This window comes from Mesocricetus auratus, unplaced genomic scaffold (genome assembly GCF_017639785.1).
Source record: "Mesocricetus auratus isolate SY011 unplaced genomic scaffold, BCM_Maur_2.0 Super-Scaffold_100009, whole genome shotgun sequence".
Lineage (NCBI taxonomy): Eukaryota > Metazoa > Chordata > Mammalia > Rodentia > Cricetidae > Mesocricetus > Mesocricetus auratus.
In genome coordinates this window covers 67,607,860-67,631,139 of record NW_024429193.1, presented here as the reverse complement: position 1 = coordinate 67,631,139, position 23,280 = coordinate 67,607,860, and the positions used below count along the sequence as shown (strand labels likewise).

Sequence of the window (23,280 nt, the reverse complement as noted above, 5' to 3'; positions counted from 1 at the left end):
GGAATAAGTTTGATGAACACTCTCTAGACGCTAGTAAGGAAAGGGAGATGGCCCCAGAATGACTGGTCGCAGAACCTGGAGAGGAAAACAGAGGGGGCAGAGAAGTGTTCTCTCAACACAGCTGGAGGGAGAGTGCAAAGTGGAGACCGCTCGGCCCGCAAGAGGCCACAGGGTGGCGCTAGAAGCCCTTGCGCCGCGGCGTTCTGCGCCCCGCCTGGGTCTTCGAGGACCCGGGAGCGCGGTTCGCAGCCCCGCTAGGTTGTGCCTTCTGTCTTAAGGTCAGTCCCCAATCGCAGCCAGCCGGTTGGGGCACCAGGCCGGGCAGGGCCAAACACAGCAGGGCTGGCATCGATCGCCGTCCTGACAAGTGCATCGATTTCTGAGCGGAGAAATTAATAGATCTCTTAGCTCTTCGGACGTGGGCGTTGCCCGCGGGTAGAGCTGGGAACCATCGACCCTTGGTATTTGTGAACCTGAGAAGTCCCGGGATGCCAGCATTCAGGCCATCAAAGGGCAGGTGTCGCGCATTGGGCTTCCTGGCTGCAAGTCTATTAAGTCTCATGCTTAAGAGGGGACAGGTCGGCTCTGGGAGTGACCGAAGTGAGGTCACTATCTAGTGGAGGATAGATAGTCCTAGTGGCAGGTAGCTTTCTGCTGCAGGTCCCTCAAGTGCCTTCAAACGAATGCACAGAGTATACACAAAATATACAGAGACCCACCAAGCATCCCGGGTTCTCCAAAGTAACCAAACGAAGGCGGAATCTCACAGAGGGATGGCTCTTCTCACAGGAATCTAAACCAGAACCAAGGGACTCGGCAGGGACGCACCCCGCGTCAAGGGTTTTGGTCAAAGTGGCTTCGGGAGGCTAGGAGGGGCTGCTAGAGCGAAGGTCTGTGATCTTCAGGTTCCACAAGTGGATTATGCCGACCTGTCCAGGCTGCGGGGAGTTACCCTCTAGGGTGTCAAAACACCTGTTGGACTCCAGAACCTCCGCTCCTCAGACCAGGGCGCCCAGTCGCTGCCTCCAGGTCTGCAGCGAGCAGAGGCGGTGCCAGAAGTGGGAGAGAGACGCCGCCAAATTCGGGAGCTCAGCTCTCGGCCCCCAACCCCTTCGGTATTTTGGCTTTATTTCCCCCAACACATCTGCCCTCCACCTCCCTCAGTTGTCAGGCTAAATATTTTTACTTGACTTTGTGGGAGGGGCGGAGAGAACAGAGAAGTCGATACAAACCAATCGGTTTCTGGAAAGGGCGGGAGTTGGGCGAGGTCCCTGCGTTGCAGCCGCAGGAGCTGCGGCCGGCAGAAGTTGGAAGTCTGAATGCCCAGGAGGTCCGCGGAGTCTCGGGGTGGAGTCCTGCGCGCCTAGGGACCCCGCCGCCGTCACCCCCGGGGCGCTCCCGGGGCTCTCGCTCCGCCTCCCGCTGGGCCCTGGACCTTCGCGTTCTGAACCCTGGGTCAATTTCTCTCTCTGGAGGCCTCTCCGAGGCTCTCCTGCTCCTGCTCCACCTCCCTCAGTTCCAGCCTCTGTCTCTGGCACAGGCTTTGTTTCCTCTAGTCCGAAATTCCTTTCTATCTCCCGCTGTCTCTACTTGAGATTTCCAACCCCTTTGCCCCTGTGTCCCCACCCCCAATCCCGGAACCTGGGTCTGCATCTCATGAGACCCTTTCTCCCCGGAGGACACCTGGAGGACACTCGGGGCTGAGAGGATGGCAGTGCCTGTTCTGTGGCCCTGGAGAGTACCCTTGCTTATGAGCCTGCTGTCCTTGGGATCTGGCTTGGATACACCAGAGGGTGAGTCCCCAGCAACGGCTTTCCAACCCCCACTTCCCTCCCAGGACACTTCTACTTAGTCTTTGTTTGTTTTGTTTTTTCGAGACACAGTTATCTCTGTGTAGCCTTGGCTGTCCTAAAACTCACTCTGTAGACCAGGCTGGACTTTAGAGATCCACAGCCTCTGCTGGGACTAAAGCCGGGCACCATCCCTTCTGGATTCTACTTAGTCTTTATTGGAACTTGAAGACTAGGATTAGTCCTCAACAGAACGTTTCACCAGAAAAAGAAAAAGAAAGGAGGAAAGAAAGAAAACAAAAAATCTGTGATATGAAGAGCTTTTTCCCCCTCTCAGCTCCCTAGGAGTTAGGGAGTTAGAAACGGACTGAACAGATGTTCTACAACCCATTGCTGTTTGTGAAACCATGATCCTAGTAAAGTCTAAATTTGAACCAAAAGGACACTGTGAGACAGAATGGTAAGGGGCAGGCTGGGACCAGCCGCTGAACACCAGGATCGTTAAGCAGCTTCCTCCATTGTGCCCGCAGGCACCCAGAGACTGGAGAGGCAGCCTGGGGCAGGTGCTGAGCTCTAGTGCCCCAGGCCTTTTAGTCCATGCCCCCCCACCCTGGGGTTCACTCACTATGAGCAGAAGGGCCGCCTAGAGGACTGCCTGTCCTGTGTGACTCGGTGATGTCCCCAGATACACATTCCCACCAAGGGCATCAGGAAGTGTGAGGGGGACCACGCAGAACAAATTGCCCTCAGAGGACTGCCAGGGGCTACATGGGAAATGGAAGCAGCCGGACAGGAAATATTAAGTGTACCCCTCCCTCATCTACTCTGCCTTTGTCCTCCACACAGAGGCTGCTTGGGGACTCGGCACTCTGGAAGTATGAAGGGTATCAGGATGCTCTTCTAAGTGGGGGCTTCCAAGACCAAGGCAGGGGCCCCCTTTCCTGTACAGATGATACAAATGGGCCAGGGAAGGTGCCCCCTGAAAGGGGTCAATTGCAATGCACCGTGATCTGCCTGAGCGCCCTCCCTGTGCCCCTCTGCGCCAGGACACTGCACAGCAGACGCCAGGCCAGGCGAGAGCACAGTTGTCAGAAAAAAGCTTGCAAGCCCTGGGACTCAGTGTTTGGTCAAGGAGCACAGCTGTTGTTTCCCAGTGAAGCCTTACCTGAAGCCTGGCCCAAGGCAAGGCAGGGGTTAATTTGCAGAGCTCTCGGATTTGTTTTTCCAGTGTCTCACATTAGGGGAGCTCTGGAGAGGCTTAAGCATGATGGGAAGTGGGCGCCTGAGGGAACCCCCCCACCTGCCTCAAAGAGCCTAATTGGCTTTCAAGGAGGGAGCAGAAGTGTTTTTCCTTCTCATCTTTTTTGTGTGTGTACCTGCCCTGCCTAGCGTGTGCACAAGCATGCGAGCAAACATCCAGCAGCTGGCCAGTCAAGCATGAGCCTCAGAGAGAAGGTACAGGGGGTGAGGCCTTCCTGTCCCCCAATCCATCCCAATCATCCTTAACAAGCCCTGAGCCAGGGACAGGGCTGGCCTGCATAGGAGAATGGGGGGTGTGCTGACAGCGTGTGATATTCCTAGAGGACCAGATGAGGAGAGAGGAAACATGCCCGGACGTTAAAGTGAAGCCTTCAGACTTGTGTCTTCTATGAAGACCTGTAAGCTCTCCTTAGGAGCAGGTAGGGGCAAGCATCCAGCCCCTGTAGGGAAATTAGCCTGAAGGCCTTGAGAACAGAAAGGCAAATGGACTGGGTCCCAAGGAAAAGGGTAGATATGTTCATGAACCATAGTCCCCGAGGATCCAGAGGTTCCAGTCCTGAGCTGGATACCATGGGGTATGCAAACTTAGAACCGCCAGAACTTTGAAGAGAGGATGGATGTGAAAGCAGCCATGTTGGACAGGCATTCCTGCTGAACTCAGTCAGGGTGATTTCTCCTGAAGCGGAAGTGATGCAGGGAAAAGACACCAGGCCCCAGGATTGCAGTCCAAAGACTTAAGGAGCCGTTCTGGGTTTGAGGCTGGAGAGGTGACTGGGGACCAGCTTGTCTACACCCCAGAATGTCGGGCTAAGGAAGTGAATGACGTTGGTAAGGAGGGGCCATGGAATGTCCCTTCAAAAGGAGGAAAGATTTAGGTCCCTGAGCACAGGGACAGAAGCTCAGTGCTCAGCACTGGCTTCCTCGGTACTTTCTTCTTCCCAGGCATGGTGGGCATTCATTTTCTCACAGACATTGGCTGAGCACCAATCCCACATCAGGCACTGCACGTGAACTAGGATATAGCAGCGAGTTAAGCAAAAGTCCCTGCCCTCGTGAGGCTTACAATAAGCAAAAGAAATAGGCAGATTCCAAGTGTGTTAGTTGAGAGTTACAGGGAAATCGGGTGTGGTACACAGACTCAAGAAACAGAGACAGAAAGGCAGAGTTCCAGGCTACCGGAACTACACAGTAAGATCCTGTCCCAAAACGCCACGGGCTGGGGATGTGGCTCAATGGTCTGGTGTTGTCTGGCGGGCACGGACCACATGAAAAGGGCAGGGAAAGATCGGCTTAAGCAACACAGAGGGAGAAGTCTTCACTGAGGTGATTTTAGGAGCGAGGGAGCCACATAAAAGGGAACGTGCCCTACTTCCAGGAATAGAAAACACAAAGACCCTAAGCCAGGAGTCTGAGTGGCTTTTTGGGAGGGGGCATAGCTCGGTACCCTCCGCTCTGTGTCCCCTGACCAGTGCGCGCTGCCCCGCCTCCTCCTGGTCTGCAGTGAACTCATTTACCTGTCCACATGTGCCTACAGTGTGCCCCAGCCTGGATATCCGCTCCGAGGTGACAGAGCTTCGTCGGCTAGAGAACTGCAGCGTGGTGGAGGGCCACCTGCAGATCCTTCTCATGTTTGCTGCCACCGGAGAGGACTTCAGAGGCCTCAGCTTCCCACGCCTCACCCAGGTCACAGACTACCTGCTGCTGTTCCGAGTCTACGGCCTGGAGAGCCTTCGCGATCTCTTCCCCAACCTTGCTGTGATCCGCGGTGCACGCCTCTTCCTGGGCTATGCCCTCGTCATCTTTGAGATGCCCCACCTACGGGATGTTGGGCTGCCGTCGCTGGGGGCCGTGCTGCGTGGGGCTGTGCGTGTGGAGAAGAACCAGGAGCTCTGCCACCTCTCCACCATCGACTGGGGCCTGCTGCAGCCTGAGCCGGGAGCCAACCACATTGTGGGGAACAAGCTGGGCGAGGAGTGCGCTGATGTGTGCCCGGGGGTGCTGGGAGCTGCTGGTGAGCCCTGCGCAAGAACCGCCTTCAGCGGGCACACCGACTACAGGTGCTGGACCTCCAGTCATTGTCAGAGAGGTGGGCACTTGCACAGAACCACAGGGAGGCAGGGCTGTCCCACCTTTTGTCACTGTTTGGTTTTTGAGCCAACATATAACATAGCCCAGGCTAGCCTAAAACTTGACACGTGGCTGAGGTTGGCCTTGGACACCTAATTCCTCTGTCTCTGTCTCCTAAATGCTGGGATTACAGGTATATGCCTAGCTGGCTGCCATTGCTTTTAAATTGTTACCCTTCCTAAGGGACAGGTATCCTCCTTATCCCATTTTACAGGGAAGGAAACTGAAGCTCAGAGAAATTAGATAATTGACGGGGCATTAGGCAGATGCAGAGTAGGTAAGGAGGGGTTGGGGAAGAGGGTAGACACAAGTGGGCAGAAGCCAGCCCAGAAACCTGTCTTCTGGAGCAGCAGCCAAGGATGCGGCCAGGCGGCCTGGGTTGACCTCTGCTCACCCAGCCAGGCTCACCCAGCAGCTCAGCCTCTGCCTCCTTTGAGAGGTGATTGGGAGTGGGTAGGAGCCTGCACAGCATCAGAACAGAGCCAGGGCCATAACATCAGTTCTGCGCCCCCGGGAATAGTGGTCTCGGTCCGTGTTATCAAGGGTAGCAGTGAAGCGGAGAGATGAGACACTGAGGACAGGAAGGGGGAAGGGATGGAAAGACTTGGGTGGGCAAGGGCAAGCATGTCGCCTAGGGGGCAGAAGGCATGTGAGGGAGAGAGTAGAGAGTCGCCTTCCAGAGGCGAGGAGCAGACCTGGGGGTCCCTAGCCCAGAGTCGTTCTTACACAGCTCAAGGTTTGTCCCCTCACCTCTAGCCTCAACTCTGAGCAGGCGAATAACCAGATCCCTGCTGTATCAGCAGAGGGCTGCCTCCTTGTTGGCTGTAAACACAGCTGCTACATGTCCTCTCAATTTGTGTACCATGTCAACAGACCCTGGCTGGACCCACCTTGCCCTGGCCTAGCTGATCAGGAGTGGCCAGCTGGTTCCCCTTGGCACCATGCCAAGTCACCACAGGATAGCCTAGACAGGACAGCAGGCTGCAGAGCAGGAACCCTGATGGACAAGGTCACAGTTCCATCCTGAGTTCCGAGACTCTCTTTTTGCTTTTATTTTTTTTCTGAGAGAAGGTCTCTCTGTGTAGCTTAGGCTGAACTGGAGCTCCCTTTGTAGACCAGGCTAGCCTCACACTCACAGAGATGCACCAGCTTCTGCCTCCCAAGTGCTGGGATAATAATACAGGCCACCTTGAGTTCTGATACTCTCAAGGAGGAGCACAGGGAGAGACCCCATGCTTGCCCTTCAAGCATCCCTGATGCAAGGAAACAAAGTCAGGAGGACAACCTGAATCAGAGGTACCTGGTGCTGAGGTCACCTCCCGATGGGGTGGGCCAGGATTGGGGAGGGACATCATTGAGGGGTTGCCGAGGGGTGGGTAAGGTCTGATAGCCCTCTGCCCGCAGTGTGTCCCTGCCCCCATGGTCTGGCCTGCACAGAACGAGGTGAGTGCTGCCACAGTGAATGTCTGGGGGGCTGCAGCCAGCCTGAAGACCCTCGTGCCTGTGTAGCTTGCCGCCACCTCTACTTCCAAGGAGCCTGCCTCCGAGCCTGCCCCCCGGGCACCTACCAGTATGAATCTTGGCGCTGTGTCACCGCTGAGGTCTGTTCTCATCTGCGGGAGGTGCCTGGCCGCACTGCTGCCTTTGGAATCTACCAGGGCAGCTGCCTGGCTCAATGCCCTCCAGGCTTCACCCGTAACGGCAGCAGGTGAGGGGGATACCCTGGAGGCTTGGGCAGTTCCACCAGCCCAAGGCTTAGGCTGTCTGCTTGTCCCACCAGCATTTTCTGCCACAAGTGCGAGGGGCTGTGCCCCAAGGAGTGCAAGGTTGGCACAAAGACCATCGACTCCGTCCAAGCCACACAGGACCTGGTGGGCTGCACCCACGTGGAGGGGAGCCTCATTCTCAACCTTCGCCAAGGCTGTCAGTACTCCTGACCACACCTCCCTCCTAACCATAGGCCATACATGGCTTCCCCTCATCCAGGGTCCTATCCCTTTGTCCCTCCAGCTCCCTGCCCTGTGGACCCATCACCTTCCCTGACCCAGCTCCAGTCCTATCTTCCTCATCCCCAGACAACCTGGAGCCAGAGCTTCAACGCAACCTGGGCCTGGTGGAGACCATCACCGGCTTCCTCAAAATCAAGCACTCTTTTGCACTTGTGTCTCTGGGCTTTTTCAAGAACCTCAAACTAATCCGGGGAGATTCCATGGTGGATGGGTAAGGGGTCAGAAATTAGGCTGACCAACCCCCTTTTACTCAGCATTCTTGGAGCGGTGGTGAAGAGAATGGGCTCTGGAATCAGTTTGCTAGTTACTAGCTGTGTGCGTTTGGGAGGTTCCTTGACTTCTCTGGTCCTCGGGTTTCCCATCTGTAAAATGAAGCTCGTGCTCTAGGATTGTGATTGCTACTCATGCTGCTGTGTGTGAAGCGCGTTAAACAGTGACTAGAACACAGTACATAAAACACTAGTTTTATGCTGTTCCCCGTGACTGCAACACCTGATCGACATGAAGGACGGAGGAGGCAAGCTGCTGACCCAGCTTCACTAGCGAGGTCGGCAGAGGGAGGGTGGCGAATTTCAGCCATCAGGGGATGCCCCCGAGCCCCCTTGTGAATGGAAATGGACTGCAAATTATAACTGTGCCCAGTGCAGCCTCAGTAGGGGAACCCATGAGCCAGCCCCTCTCCTGCCCCAGCCCCTGCCACCTTGCAGAGCATGGTACCCGCCTTTCTCCAGGAACTACACTCTCTACGTGTTGGACAACCAGAACCTGCAACAGCTGGGGTCCTGGGTGGCCGCGGGGCTCACCATTCCTGTGGGCAAAATGTACTTCGCCTTCAATCCACGCCTCTGCTTGGAGCACATATACCAACTGGAGGAGGTGACCGGGACCAGGGGACGGCAGAGCAAAGCTGAGATCAACCCCCGCACCAATGGAGATCGCGCTGCCTGTAAGACCCCGCCCAACTCCAAGAGTGCATGCAGGGCAACACACACACACACAAACACACACACACACACACACAAGCTAAAACACTGAGGGGGTCACCCAAGGTGGTGAGCAGCCGATGCCTTCCTTTTGCCCTACCCAGGCCAGACTCGCACTCTGCGCTTTGTGTTCAACCTGACTGAGGCTGACCGCATCCTGCTGCGTTGGGAGCGCTATGAGCCACTGGAGGCCCGGGACCTGCTCAGTTTCATCGTCTATTACAAGGAGTCGTAAGTAGAGAGTGGTGCCAGACAGAGGGCCCTCATTTATTTGTTTGTTTGTTTTTATTTTCCCTTGAGACAGGGTCTCACTAGGTAAACTAGCTTCCAACTCTCAAAGATTGTCCTGTCCTGCCTGGATACCAGCCTCCAAGAATGCTGGAATTCCAGGCATGCGTGCTACGAAGAGCCCAGCTGAGTTAAGGAGAGCCTGAAAGCTAGACCCCCAAGTCACATCCAGCCTGAATCTGTCTCACTTTCTTTGGTCCTCCATGCCTCAATTTCCCCTCAGCAAGCGAAATTAAGAGGACTGGGCAGGGTTTCTGACAGCCCAGGAGATCGGTCTGCTAGGAAGGTTTGGCTAATTAGGCTTCGATTCATTGGGCTAGCATTCTCTGCTGACCACATGTTGGGAAATACCCACTAATCTGGCCACTTTTATGAGCATTTTCACCAACATTTCATTATAGCCCAAGGAAGGAGACGAGCAGGGGCCTTCCCCCATTCCCCTCTACCCCTCTTCCCTCCGCCCCTCCTCCTTCCTCCCTTCCTTGTTTTCTCCCCCCCCCCCCCATAAAACAGTATTTCATGATGTAGCCTGGCTGTCCCAGAACTTTTTTATAGACCAGGCTGTCCTCAAACTCACAGAAATCCTTCTGCCTCTGCCTCCAAGTATTGGGATTAAAGGCATGAACCACCACCACCTGGCCCTATCTTTTTCTTAACAGAGTCTTATATATCCTGGCTGGTCTCAAACTCTTTGAACTTATCCTCCTGCTTTTGACCCCCAAGTGCTAGGATTCGGGAAGTGCATACCATACCCTGCTTGTGTGGTTCTGAGGACCAAACTCAGGGTGTTGTGCCACACTCCAGCCAGGAACAGCTATTTCTTTGGAGAGAGTGGACTGACTTTAGCAAGAGAGGTACCACAAGGAGGACTTCTCCCAAAACAAGTCTAAGAGTCAACGACAAGTGTCCCAGCCAAGCCGTTAGCATAATCCTATGAACAGCATGAAGAAGGCTAAGACAATAGAACCCTAAATTCAAGGCCTGCAGAGTCCATCTAGTGAGATCCTGTCTCAAAATGAAAACTAGAAGGACCGGATGCAGAGCTCTGTGGTGGGATGTCTGGCTAGCTTGAGAGGCCCTGGTTCCATCCCCAGGACCAGGGCAAGAGTGAGAACAAGATCAAGAGATTCTCTTAGAAGAGGGAAATGGATGGTGGATGGTCAGGATGGGGAGTGAGGAGTGCTTTCCTTGGGAGACAGGGTCTGCACGGACCCATGATGGAGATGCATTGGAACTGAGGTCGTATTGCAGCAGGAGCTCAGGGTCTGACAGGAAGCATGCAGGGAGCCCACAGAAGCAGGGCACTCAACTGGCACGGGAATTCTAGTATGGGGAAATGAAGTGAGTGTTAAATTTTGATTCCTGGGCTTCACCCCAGCTGTCTGAGTTGGTAAAAGTCAGGCAAGGCCTGTGAACCCGCATTTCTTTCTTTTCTTTTCTTTTCTTTTTTCTTTTTTTTTTTTTTTTTGGTTTTTTGAGACAGGGTTTCTCTGTGGCTTTGGAGGCTGTCCTGGAACTAGCTCTTGTAGACCAGGCTGGCCTCGAACTCACAGAGATCCGCCTGCCTCTGCCTCCCAAGTGCTGGGATTAAAGGCGTGCGCCACCACCGCCCGGCTCCAATGTTTACATTTTTATTAGTGTAGTTTCTTTTTTTAAAGAAAGATTTGTTTATACAGTGCTCTGCCTACATGCGATAAGAGGGTACCAGATCTCATTATAAGTGGTGGTGAACTACCATGTGGTTGCTGGGAATTGAACTCAAGACCTCTGGAAGAGCAGCCAGTGCTCTTAACCTCTGGGCCATCTGTCCAGTCCTGAACCTGCATTTCTAACAAGCTCCTAACTGACATTGGGGCTGATGGCTCATAGGACACACTTCACGGAGTTACTGACATGGGGAGCGATGTGAATACCTTCCCAGCTGTGTTCATGCAGTTCACAACCTACACAACTACACACAGCTGCTTCTAGGCGTTAAGGGCAAAGACTCTTGGTGTTCTTGAGGAAGCCGCTCCCCACAGTCATACTGTGTGCTCCCTCGGGGCAGACACTGAGAATACTGGTCCAGTTCTGGTTTTGACCCAGACCTACTCAGTGTGTCGCATTTCATGTGGCACCTTCCCTCGCAGTGTCCACTCTGTAACTACCATACCAGCTCCTGGACCATCCTGCTTGAGTTCCAGCAAGAACAGGCACTTTGAGCTGGGCATCAAACCTCTCCTCATCTCACTCGATCTACCTCGCATCTGTCTGTGGGGCTGGGTGGGGCGGGGTGGGGCGGGGTGGGTAGGGTGGTTTCTGCTGCACGAGCATGAGGAACTTGAGGTCAGATCCCCAGAACCCACATAAAGCCAGGTGTGGCAGTGTGCATCTGCAACACCAGCACAGGAGGGCAGAGATAGTGAGCCTGAGGCTGGATGAGTAGCTTAGTAGAAAGAGAAAGGCCCAGGTTCAGGGAGAGACCCTGTATCGAAATATAAGGTAGAGAGTGACTGAGGAAGACATTTCCACACCAACCTCTGGTCTCCACACACTTGTACAAATGCATCCTCATTACACCATAGACACCAGCACACACATGTGCACGCACAGGCACGCACGTGCGTGTGCGCACGCGCGCGCGCACACACACACACACACACACTTACTTTTGTTCCTGGCTCAGCATAATTCCACCCCTCTGCCTCCCATCAAAGAAACAGATATGAGCATGGATGTGATACCTCATAGTACCCAAAACCTGCTTATGTCCTTATTTTCTTTGATCAGAAGCCAGCCCTCCTTATATCCCTAAAGCCTATGGTATCTCTCCAAGGTGCCCCACTGGTCTATCCCCCAAAGTCTGCCTCAATTATTCCCTTAAGGCAGTGGATGTTGGCTTTGGAGATCTACTTTTAAGATGTGAGAGCTAGCCTGGTGTGGTGACATACACCTTTAACCCCAGCATGCAGGAGGCAGAGAAGGTGGGTCTCTGTGAGTTCCAAGCTAGCCTGGTCTACACAGGAAGTTCTAGAACAGTAGGAGAGCTAGGAACCCACCTCTAGAAAAGCATTTCTAGAAACACAAGCACATGTGCCTGTAGTCTGGGAAGTTCATAGACTTCAAAAGTCCTTTCAGGGACCTTGGCTAAGACACTCTGCTCTTTGGGAGTGGTCATGCAGGCCTATAATCACAGCAAACATTCAGGAAGCCAAAGAAGAAGGACAGCAGGTTCAAGACTAGCCTGGGCTACTTGGAAATATACTCTAGAACAGGACAAACAAAACAAAAGCAGATTACTCTGCACTCAGCAAGAGTGCTCTCCTGGTCCTGGCTCCCCGGAACCTCACTAGAGATGGGAGTGATCTGCTTGTTAGCCCGTACCAACTTTGGTTGGTTGATTGGTTGGTTTGGTTTCTTGAGACAGGGTTCTTTGTGTAACAGCCTTGGCTGTCCTGGAATTAACTCAGTAGACCAGGCTGGCCTTGAACTCACAGACATCTGCCTGCCCCTGCCTCCCTAGTGCTAGGATTAAAGTTATGGGCCACCACTGCTTGGCTTAGGTTTTTTTTAAATACAGTTCAAACTTTTTTTTTCTATCCTCATTAGGACAAAAGCTCAATAATCCCTTGTAAGGATGAGGGATATTTCATTACAATTTGTGATGTGTGGAAGGATCAGAGCCCCCACAGGGTGGGTAAATTGGTGGGGATTACATCTGTGCTTGAATGCACAGTGGGGAAATGACCATGACAGCCCCCTGCACAGTGGTGGGGGGGGATGCTAGAGCTCAGAGATGGGCCTGAGTCATCCCCAGCACTGGGGGTGGGGTATTCAGCCCTTTCCAGAATGCCACAGAACACGTGGGTCCAGATGCATGTGGAACCCAGAGCTGGAACCTGCTGGATGTGGAACTACCCCTCAGCCGTACCCAGGAGCCAGGGGTGACCCTAGCCCCCCTTAAGCCCTGGACACAGTATGCCGTGTTTGTGCGTGCCATCACATTGACCACCTCTGAGGACAGCCCCCATCAAGGAGCCCAGAGCCCCATTATCTACCTTCGCACATTGCCTGCAGGTGAGCTGAGCAGAATGAGATGCCTGAACCCTAGGAAAAAGGCAGAGGCACACGGGTGCCAGACACAGACAGGCCAGGCACCCTAGAGGACAGAAGGTCAGATTCTTCGGCACCACAAAGAATTGGGGCGTTTTCTGAGCCTTGGGGGAGTCTGGGGTTGGACTTGTGTTAGCTGAGAAAACTCTAAATCCTGACTCCTGCTCTTTTGTATAACAATATTGCCTCCCCAGGGATGGGGCCACGGCTCAGTTGGGAGAGCGCTTGCCTCCCGTGAATGAAGCCCTCGGTTTCATCCATCCCAGCCTCTGAAACAGAGAAAGGACAGAATGATTTCTAGGGAAGGAGGACTGAAAGCCATAGATCCCTCTGGAAAAGGAGGGTGGATCCAGAGAGAGGGACTCAGTGTTTGGAAGGGGCCCCACCCCTGAGTGTCACCCTTTCACAATCATAGCACCCACGGTGCCCCAAGACGTCATCTCCACGTCCAACTCCTCTTCACACCTTCTGGTGCGCTGGAAGCCGCCAGTCCAGCGCAATGGGAACATCACCTACTACCTGGTGCTGTGGCAGCGGCTAGCAGAGGATGGGGACCTCTACATCAATGACTACTGCCACCGCGGTGCGCTGGGGATACCTCAGGCGTAGGGTACTGAGTAGCGGCGGGTGGACCACTGTCCTGACTTCTCTCTTCTGCACCGTGGCCGCAGGTCTGCGGCTGCCCACCAGCAGCCACGACGCACGCTTCGACCGTGAAGACCCAGCGCTGGAGGCGGAACCCGAGCAAGGCTGCTGTCCTTGCCAACACTCGCCTCCCGGTCAGGCCCTGCCTGCACTGGAGACGCAAGAGGTCACGTTCCAGAAAAAGTTTGAAAACTTCCTACACCATGCCATCACCATCCCGAAGTGCGACCTGGTTGGGAGGGCCTGAGGGGCGGTACTTGGAGAGGGTGGGACTTTGTGGGAGGGGACTATTATGGTGTGGGCCTGGCCTTGCTGTGGGTGGATTTGGAGGCGGGGCGCGCAGGAGCTGAGAGGGTCCTCTGCTTTCCCCAGGTCTCCATGGAAAGTGACATCCATCATCAACAAGAGCCCCCAAAGGTGAGCTGGGACGGGAGCGGGGGCGCCAGACGGGGTTCTGGGAACAGGCCTTATGGCTCTGACCTATCCCGTTTCCAGGGACTCTGAGAGGCACCGCCGGGAAGCTGGGCCTCTCAGACAAGAGAACAACAGTTCGGATTTTGAGATTCAAGAGGACAAGGTTCCCCGGGAGCGAGCTGTGCTGAGCGGCTTGCGGCACTTCACAGAATACAGGATTGACATCCATGCCTGCAACCACGCGGCACACACTGTGGGCTGCAGCGCCGCAACCTTCGTCTTTGCGCGCACCATGCCACATAGTAGGTGCCCCCTCACACCTTGTGTCCCCACTCCTGACTCCAAGGACGGCCCAGTCGGTGCTCTGTAACCAGCAGCTTCGCCCTGCCACTAATCTCAGAGCCCGGCTCTGTTCACCCTTCCCAGTTCCCATGATTGTGGAACTTCTCCAAGCTTCCCAACTTGGCCCAGTTTAGCCTGAGCTTGAATGTGAACGAGAGGAACTGCTTGTGGCCCATTTGCCAGATGCCCCCTCCTGCAGGAGAGGCCGATGGCATCCCAGGGAAGGTGGCCTGGAAGGCAGCTGGCAGGAGCAGTGTCATCTTGCATTGGCTTGAGCCACCTGACCCCAATGGGCTCATCCTCAAATATGAAATCAAGTACCGCCGCCTGGGAGAGGTATGTAGCAGGCAGCCTGCCCCGATCTGGGTCTGCACCTCCGGCCCCTTCCCAGCCTGCTGTCTGTACTGCCTGCAGGAGGCCACCGTGCTTTGTGTGTCCCGTCTTCGATATGCCAAAGTTGGTGGGGTCCAGCTGGCTCTGCTGCCCCCTGGAAACTACTCTGCTAGAGTCCGGGCCACCTCACTGGCTGGCAACGGCTCCTGGACGGACGGTGTTGCCTTCTACATCACTGGTCCAGGTAAAGCTGACTTGCTTCCCAATCTGCCCAACTGGTCTCTGCCCACGTCCGCCCTGCCCATCACCATTCTCCAGTGCTACCAGAGAAGCAGCTTCCTGACCTGTCCACCCTTCCCCCGCCCACCACCAGAGGAAGAGGATGCCGGGGGACTGCACATCCTCCTCACTGCCACCCCTGTGGGGTTCATGCTGCTCATCATGCTTGCTGCCCTTGGGTTCTTCTACAGCAAGAAGAGGTGATGGCAAGACCCACATATTTTCTTACTCTTCCCCCCCTCAGCCCTCCCACAGGGACAGCACAGTCAGAGGGTAATAGTTTAGACAACAGAGAGGACTTCCTTAAAGATAATACCTTTCCCCAGAAGGCATGGAGGAGACGTACTTCTTAGCTAGGTTAACACTCCATCTTGGTAAGCCTGAAAATGTTCTGTACCCTAAGAACCCGCTTGGTGTGGACACATGGGCTCTACTGTCACCATACCCTTAGCTCAGGCTGTGAAAACAGGATGGCAGGAACCCTAAGATGTACCTGTACAGATGCCATCAAGTCCCTCTGGGGCCGAGCACAAGAAGGCCCACTGAGAGAGGACCCCCCCCACTATCTGCCTCTGGTTCCACCTATTCCCAGCCTATGGGCAGCTTGGAAGTGCTTGGGACTCCCCAGAGGTCACCCTAACCAGAGCAAGTGTAGTGTCTTCATTTCCTCTCTTGATCTGTTGCCTCCCATTGCAGAAACAGCACACTGTACACATCTGTGAACCCAGAATATTTCAGCGCTTCCCACAGTAAGTCCAGGGCCACGGGGGGGGGGGGCGTGGCAAAGGGGGAACAACAGGAGAGAGAGTTCCACGGGCCTTCTTGGAGAAGGTGGCTTTGAGAACAGAGCACCTCAGGAGAGAAGTCAAAGTGCTTCCAGGACCGTATTTCAAAAGGGGACCTGAAATGACTTTGTAGCCTTTGATGTCTGGGGTGATGGCCTAGAAGATGGCTCAGTGGGTAAAAGCGCTTGCTTTGCAAGCATGAGTACCCAAGTTTGTATTCAGCACCCACATAAAAAGCTTGGCATCACCCTGCATGCGGGTAAACCCAGCGGCATTGGTTGTAGAGACAGGCAAGAACAGTCCAGAATATGTCTGCCCCGCCACAGCCCAGTCAAAGCATGGAACTTCCAGTTCCATAGGAGACCCTGTATCAATGCAATAGCTCGGCAGGCACACCAGCATACCCATGCACATCACACACAGACACACACACAGACACACACACACAGAGACAAACGCACACAGAGAACAACTGCCCTAACTGGAAAGTAACAGTTTTCTCTCCCGAGGAAGCCAGCAATAACTGACACGGGTGCCTTTGATCTGTCTTGATGGAATCTGTAGTTCCATGAATGTTGAAGTATGCGTGATCCTTAGAAAAGTAGTTCTTTTCACACTAAAGTCGGATAATAGCTTTAAGAAAAACAGAAGAGTTGAGGCAGGTGAAGCATGCTAGAGAGGCACCCTTGCCCCTGACATGTGTCTCCTCTCAGTGTATGTCCCTGATGAGTGGGAGGTGCCTCGGGAACAGATATCCATCATCCGGGAGCTGGGCCAGGGCTCTTTTGGGATGGTCTATGAGGGACTGGCACGAGGACTTGAGGCTGGAGAGGAGTCTACACCTGTAGCCCTGAAGACAGTTAATGAGTTGGCCAGCGCACGGGAACGAATTGAATTCCTCAAGGAAGCTTCTGTCATGAAGGCATTCAAGTGTCACCATGTGGTAAGGTCATAGCTAGGGTAAAGGTTATCTGTAAGTAGGAAAGGGTCTGAAATAAAGCGAAGGTATCATCAAGGTCAGGGTTTGGACCATAGTTAAAATTCTAATAGGAGCAGCTATGTCTAGAGCTGAGATCAGTCAAGGTTGGGGTATGGTATTGGGTGTCCAGAGAGTTATTAAGGGTCTTGATTGGACTCAAGATCCAAGTTGGGCCAAGTTCATGATTGTGATGATAATCAGATATGATCAGGGTTAAGAGTTAAGGTCAGGGTAACTGTTAGGTCAGGATTAGGACTGCAGTCGAGGCAGGGGTGAGGTTAGGTTAGGCATCTGAGTCAGGTTATAATCACAGAAGGTCAAGGTTTTGGCTACGTGGATCAAAGAGAGATCTACAACAAAGATCTTTGTCATCCCAGGTTCGTCTCCTGGGTGTGGTGTCTCGGGGCCAGCCAGCTTTGGTCATCATGGAATTAATGACCCGTGGGGACCTCAAGAGCCATCTCCGATCTCTGAGACCTGAGGCAGAGGTTGGAACAAGGGAGATCCTGAGCCGTTTGAGGCTGTGGAATTGAGAAGTTGGGCATAGTGTGGGTGAGAGGCAGTCCTTCACCAGCCCCTCTCCTGCCTGTAGAACAACCCTGGCCTCCCACAGCCAGCACTCAGTGACATGATACAGATGGCTGGCGAGATTGCAGATGGCATGGCCTACCTCGCTGCCAATAAGTTTGTGCACCGGGACCTGGCAGCCCGCAACTGCATGGTGTCCCAGGACTTCACCGTCAAAATTGGTGGTACAGTGGGTGCCGGGTGGATGAGGGAAGCCTGAGGGTAGAGTTAGCCTAAGTTAGCCTCGGAGACCGGGTCCGGCCCTCAGGCTTGACGGGCACGTGCCCCAGCCCCCATCACAGTCTCCATGTCCAAGAGCAGGGGTGACCTCCGGGATCCTTGAGCTCACACATTCCAGGATGCTTAGAGACTGGAGACAGAGGTCTGGGGACTGTCTTCCAGGGGAGCTGGTGCTGACTCCCGTGCCCCTAAACTCTTACTTTCCAGACTTCGGGATGACTCGGGATGTGTACGAGACAGACTACTACCGCAAGGGTGGAAAGGGACTACTGCCCGTGCGCTGGATGGCCCCTGAGTCCCTCAAAGACGGAATCTTCACCACTCACTCAGATGTCTGGTAGGGCCTGACAGGAGCAGAGGGCTCCAGGGGTGTGCAGGTGGCATCTGGGGAGGGCCTGGGACACTTCTCACTGGGGGTGCTGAGCGGCCAGAGGGGTGCTGTCTTTCCTACCCCCCAGGTCCTTCGGTGTGGTGCTCTGGGAGATCGCGACCTTGGCTGAACAGCCATACCAGGGCCTATCAAATGAGCAGGTGCTCAAATTCGTCATGGATGGTGGAGCACTAGAGGAACTGGAGGACTGTCCACTTCAGCTGTGAGTCATCCCTGCTGCCCCTCCCTTCCCCTCTGCTCTGTGCTCACCACCCTGGATTCCGACCCAACTCCTCCAAGGCATCGGAGTCACTCCAGTCCTTTTGTTTGCTTGGTTTTGCTTTTGTTTTTTGGTATACCAGGCTGGCCTCAAACTCACAGAGATCCTCCTGCCTCTGCCTCTGCCTCCTTAGTGCTTTGGATTAAAGGCCAGGCCCCTGCAGTTCTTAACTCATTCCCCTCTGATCCCTTCCTTCCACCATCTGATACTCCTAGTGTGGGAGGCAGGGGTGCATCTGGGCTCCCTCTACCATCTGATACTCCTAGTGTGGGAGGTAGGGGTGCATCTGGGCTCCCTCTACCCCACCTCACCCTCCCCAGACAGGAGCTGATGAGACTCTGCTGGCAGCATAGTCCACGCCTGCGTCCGACCTTCGTCCACATCCTGGACCGCATACAGGATGAGCTTCGGCCGGCTTTCCGACTCTGTTCCTTCTACTACAGCCCAGAGTGCCAGCGGGGACAGGCCTCCTTGCTGTCTACTGAGACAGAGCCTGACTCCCCCCCAACCTCAAACGGAGCTTCAGACTACAGGCCCCCAAATGGGAACCCAGGACACTGAGGGTCACCCACTCCCCACCTGACCAGACTCCCATGGGCAGAGAAGGAACTCTAGGACCCTGAGCAAGCACTGGCCCTCATTCTCTGCCCCTGCTCTGCCCAGGGAGCCCAAACTTGGTGCCCCTCCCTCTTTTGCTTCGAAGGCATCCCTTGATGCAAATCTCCCCCTCTCCAGGTGTCTCCTGGATTGCTAGCCCCGGATGCTAAGGCTGTGACAGCCTCACCTTCCCCTCTCCCATCTCCCAGCCCAGCCCCTCCAGGAAAGACTGGAGAAGATACAATAAATACTGAGGTCTGTTTGTACTCTGGTCCCAGGCAACCCATTATCTCTCCGTCTGCAGTGCTGACTCTGGATAGACTTCCTTTCTCCTTCCTAAGGTGGCAATACAGGATAAATATACTGCTATGAAACATTATCTCCACGAGGACCCCTGCAGCCAGGAATGCCACAACAGTGACCCAGAACAATCTTGTCATTATGGCACTCTCATGGCCAGAAGTGGCTGAGTCCGTATCTCTGTATCCGGCCTCTCAGCAGAATTGGCCAATCATTCCCGCTTACCTACATTCTGCCCACCGCTGTATCTGACCAATGGGCAGGCTTCCAAAAGCCCACAGGACGGACTTGAGTGGCCAGAACATGGAGTGGAGGAGGGGCCCTAATCACAGAACCTGTCCCTACTAGTGACCTAGCCAAGACAGGGGGCACACACCAGAGCAGGGTCTGTGTCAGGCTCCGTGTGATCATTCTTGGAGGCCAGAATGTCCCCTTCTGTCCTGTATGCCTTCAAAGGATGCTGAAGTTGCACAGGGAGTCAGTCAAAACCAGGACCTCAAAGCTTTTCAGCACCCTGCATCCAGGCTGATGCCCCACACCCCCATCCACTGAGCAGGCTTGCACACTGCAGTCCTGCAGTACCAAGGGAAGCCACAGAACCAGGTGGTGAGCTGAGTGAAGCCATATCTGGTTCCATAGCTATGCTGTTTCCCTGAGACTCTAGGTACCCTTGGGGGTGGGAGGGGCTGACTCCCAACACTTGTCTGGCATTGTGACTGAAGCAACACTGACCCCTAATGGTTGCTACCAGAACTGCGTCTATCTGGTAGATGATACTCTGGTCCAGCCTGAGCTACAAAGCAATCCTGTCTTACAAGCAAGGAAGTAAACAAACAAGCAAATAGTCAGCCAACCTAGACCTGGAACCTGCACACTCACACAGCACACAGACACATAGCAGTATCCATCAGCCCCTCCCACCCAAGTTCCCAACCTCCTGTGCTGAGCCTCGCATGTTCAGGATGCCATGGCAACACAGAAGTGGGCGAAATGCCAGAAGGGAGCAGAGAGTGAAAAATGGGTGCCGATCTGCACTTTTGGGCTCCACCTCAAAAGATGAAAGATGATAGCCAGCCCAGAAGGTCAAATTCTGTTGTTGGAGTCCTGAAAAGCAGTGGATTTAACAGGTGGGAAGAGAGCTGAAGACTGCTTGCAGTGGGGATTTCCCAACCATGCAGGAGGCTTTGTGGAGAGAAAACCATGCCTTCTTTCTCAGAGACCACAGGAGACCCTGGAGGGAAGGGTCCACACCTATCACACAGAAGGAAGGGTAAGCAAATCTAAATGGACTAAAAAGCAACCTGTTGGCCTTCTACTAGCTTCCAAGCTCAGACAACTCCCAAATAAGTGGCCAACCACTAGTCAGCAAAATGGTAGCAGACGTGGAGATGACAAAATGTGCCCTCTAGATTGTCATGCTTAGTCATACCCTCTAGATGGTCTCTGTCACAGGTCCCCAACCTGGCTGAAGTGTGCTGGCCATGTGTGTTTGTAGGGGTAGGAAGAGCAGGCTAGAGTCCTGCAGGGAGAAAACCCAGGGACCCAAGGAAACAGTAGAGGCTCTTGAGTGATCCCGGTGGAGTAGTGATCCAGGTGGAGCAGTGATCCCGGTGGAGCAGTGATCCTGGTGGAGCAGTGATCCCAGAAGCAGAACCCAGATGCACCCTGGCACAAGCAGGGTACAAGGTATCTGGGGACCCCAGAGTGTTTAAGGAAGCAAGCGTGAAGGTCATTAGGATACATCTTAGTGTGAGTCTGGCCCTCAGTGCTGCCCAAGAATATCAGAACTTTTGGCCTACTCATTTCCAGAGATATGGAGATCAGAGGGCCCATCCAGAGCTATCCTCTCAGGGTGTGGAGTTAGCCCTGTGTCTTCAAGCAAAACTAGATCAGGGAAGGTCGGGTTAGAGCTGAAAGCAGAGAGAAGAGGAATGTATGAGACTCAAAACGCTAGAGTGACAGAGGAGAAGAAATCCAGGAGCTTGGGACTAGAGATGACTCAGCAGCTAAAAGCACTTGTTTCTCTTCCAGAAGCCCCAGTTCAATGCCCAGCATTCGCGTCAGATATTTCACAACTGCCTGTAACTCTAGTCCCAGGTAATCTGACACACCTGCACATACATGGTACACATAACATATACTCAGGCACATACATAAAGTAAAATTAACAAATTGTAGCTATGATGCTTGGCCTTAGTTTATGCTTGTTTCTAGCTTTTTTTTTTTTTTTTTTTGGTTTTTTGAGACAGGGTTTCTCTGTGGCTTTGGAGGCTGTCCTGGAACTCACTTTGTAGACCAGGCTGGCCTCGAACTCACAGAGATCCGCCTGCCTCTGCCTCCCAAGTGCTGGGATTAAAGGCGTGCGCCGCCAACGCCCGGCTCTAGCTTGCTCTTATAACTTACTTTAACCTGTTTCTCTACATCTCCATTTTGCCTCAGGACTTTTTACCTTTCTTTCACAGTGTATGTACTACTTTCCCGCTTCCTTCGCGTCTGCCTGACTGGCTGGCCCTGGAGTTTCCCTCTCTTTCTCTCTGGTAGATTTATCCACCTACTTATTCTCTCTGCCCACCAACTCTGCCTATCCCTGTACTGCCTAGCTATTCACTGTTCAGCTTCTTGTTAAACCAATCAGGTGCCTTAGGCAGGTAAGGTGAAACAAATGTAACACATCTTTACATAGTTAAACAAAAGCAGCATAAACAAATATAACACACCTTTACATAGTTCAGTTAATATTCCACAACAATAAACTCAATACACTTTTTTTTAATCCACAAGCTATGAAGAAGGGTCCAGAAAGGAATGAGACAAAAAGAGCAGACCTGACCATGAGATCAGACAGGAAGTGTAGCTGGTGGAGGTTTCAACCCCCAAACGTGAGTCTCAGAGGACATCAGCTGCTGTCGAAGCAGGAGGGCTGAGGCAGTGCTGTGGAGATTTTAGAGGGTGGGAAGCTCGGGCCTGAGATGAGAGCGTGGATAGCATGTGCTCCAGAGCACTATGGCCAACGTGTGTTCACTGTGGCGTCACTGAAAAGAAGCTGCAGAAGTGCATACAGAGGCATCAAAAACAGCGGTAGGGAGCTGCAAAATGAGTTTTCTGCATTTGCAGGGGCAAATTCAGGAAGCCACTGTAAATGTGAATACATGCCCGTATAGTAGGACTATCCATCTGGGAGTGTGAATGCATGTCTGTATAGCAGGACTATCCATGAATTCCATCTTCACTTGCCTGTATCTTCTCTCTCTTTTTTAAAGAATATGGGTCATTTATAGAGTGAAAAGCAAAGAGTTTGCTTTCAAATGCACAATTCCCAGAGGCTCACGTGGCCACAGAGGGGCTACTGGGCTGGCTCTGCTTTCATTACCTGCTTTCCTACCATGTTCTACTGGGTTTGCTCACACACTGTCTCCAAGGACAGTTTTTCTTCCTGTGATGTAGGCAAAAGTAGATTTTCTTGGATTCAGGAGTAGCAGTGTGACTTTGTAACCCTGTAATGTTTTCCAGCTGGACAGACAGACAGACAGGCAGACAGACAGGGGGGAGGCACAGACACTTCCTAGGGGTCCCCAGCAGTGAGCTGACAGCACTCTGCTTATAGCATCTTTGGGGTCACACCTAGCAGGGAGGCTGTCCCCAGGGCTGTGGGATCAGCTTCTGCCAGAGCCTCTATAAGCCAGACATGGCTTCCCACTCCTCATTTCACACCCGCATGCCCGCGCCCAGTCTAGCTCCTTTTCCATCCCTTCTGTGGCCCTCTGCTCAGCCTCTCCTCACATGCTTGAATGGATTACACCCCTTGAAGCCTCCGTCTCCCCACGTGACCCCACTGGGAACCACACTCCAGCTGCTCCTCTCCACCTACCTGTGGCATCTTTTACTAGCAAAAAGCAGTCTATGTCTGTTTGTATTTGTTTACACCCGTTTTCTGAAGGACTGCATCAATGGTCTAGGAATCAGAGAACTAGCCTGGGATCATACAGCCGATGATGAAAACCCAGCCCACTCTGCCCCTGAGACCTGAGAGGCAGAGGCATTGCCTCTCTGCTCCCTCACTCCCCAGCCTTGCCTCTAAATTACCCCTCCCTGGCCTCGAGGCCGGGGCATGGACGCCTCCCCATTCCACTGCAATGGGCCCTTCCGGGGTAACGAGATGGCCTGCTTCATTCAGATGTCACTTTCAACCCAGCCAAGACGCCCCTCCCCGTCTCCACTTTGCACAGCCTGGCTCTCGCATCCGTGGGACTTCCTCCACACCTGACCCTTCCCTCCGCAGCACTGGTCTTCAATAAATCTCTGAACCAAGCACAGGGTGCTTAGTCCCTGCCGCTCTGTAGTGTCATGTGTAACTGTGAGGGTACCCCAGGGGCACAGAGGCCGTCCCAGGCGCTCCCTCGGAGTGCACTGAGTATGAGGGATTAGCTTTAGTGCTGTGACGGCTGACTAGCAAAAATCTGTCTGAGTTGGAAACAGTTGTGGGAAGAATCTTCTAGCTCAGGCTGGATCGTGGGAGGGACCCAGGGGAGGGGAGGGGCTGCCAGGGGAGGGGAGCGGCTGCTCACAGGTTGGAGGAGGATGCAGCTTGAAGCAAATCATC

The 23,280-nt window shown here is 53.7% G+C and overlaps 1 protein-coding gene across 1 annotated transcript; it reads left to right on the top strand.

Annotated features, from left to right (window-relative positions):
• Positions 1–1,150: 1,150 nt before the first annotated feature.
• Insrr (insulin receptor related receptor) lies at positions 1,151–18,646 on the top strand. The gene is made up of 22 exons (XM_005080098.4): positions 1,151–1,793; positions 4,585–5,136; positions 6,582–6,885; positions 6,958–7,100; positions 7,253–7,397; positions 7,918–8,132; positions 8,274–8,400; positions 12,275–12,513; positions 12,965–13,132; positions 13,221–13,416; positions 13,567–13,611; positions 13,690–13,910; positions 14,150–14,286; positions 14,365–14,527; positions 14,657–14,762; positions 15,259–15,311; positions 16,061–16,290; positions 16,704–16,814; positions 16,919–17,078; positions 17,341–17,470; positions 17,592–17,726; positions 18,104–18,646. The coding sequence occupies exons 1-22, from the start codon at positions 1,709–1,711 to the stop codon at positions 18,342–18,344; spliced, it is 3,906 nt and encodes a 1,301-aa protein (XP_005080155.1). The 5' UTR covers positions 1,151–1,708; the 3' UTR covers positions 18,345–18,646.
• Positions 18,647–23,280: the final 4,634 nt, after the last annotated feature.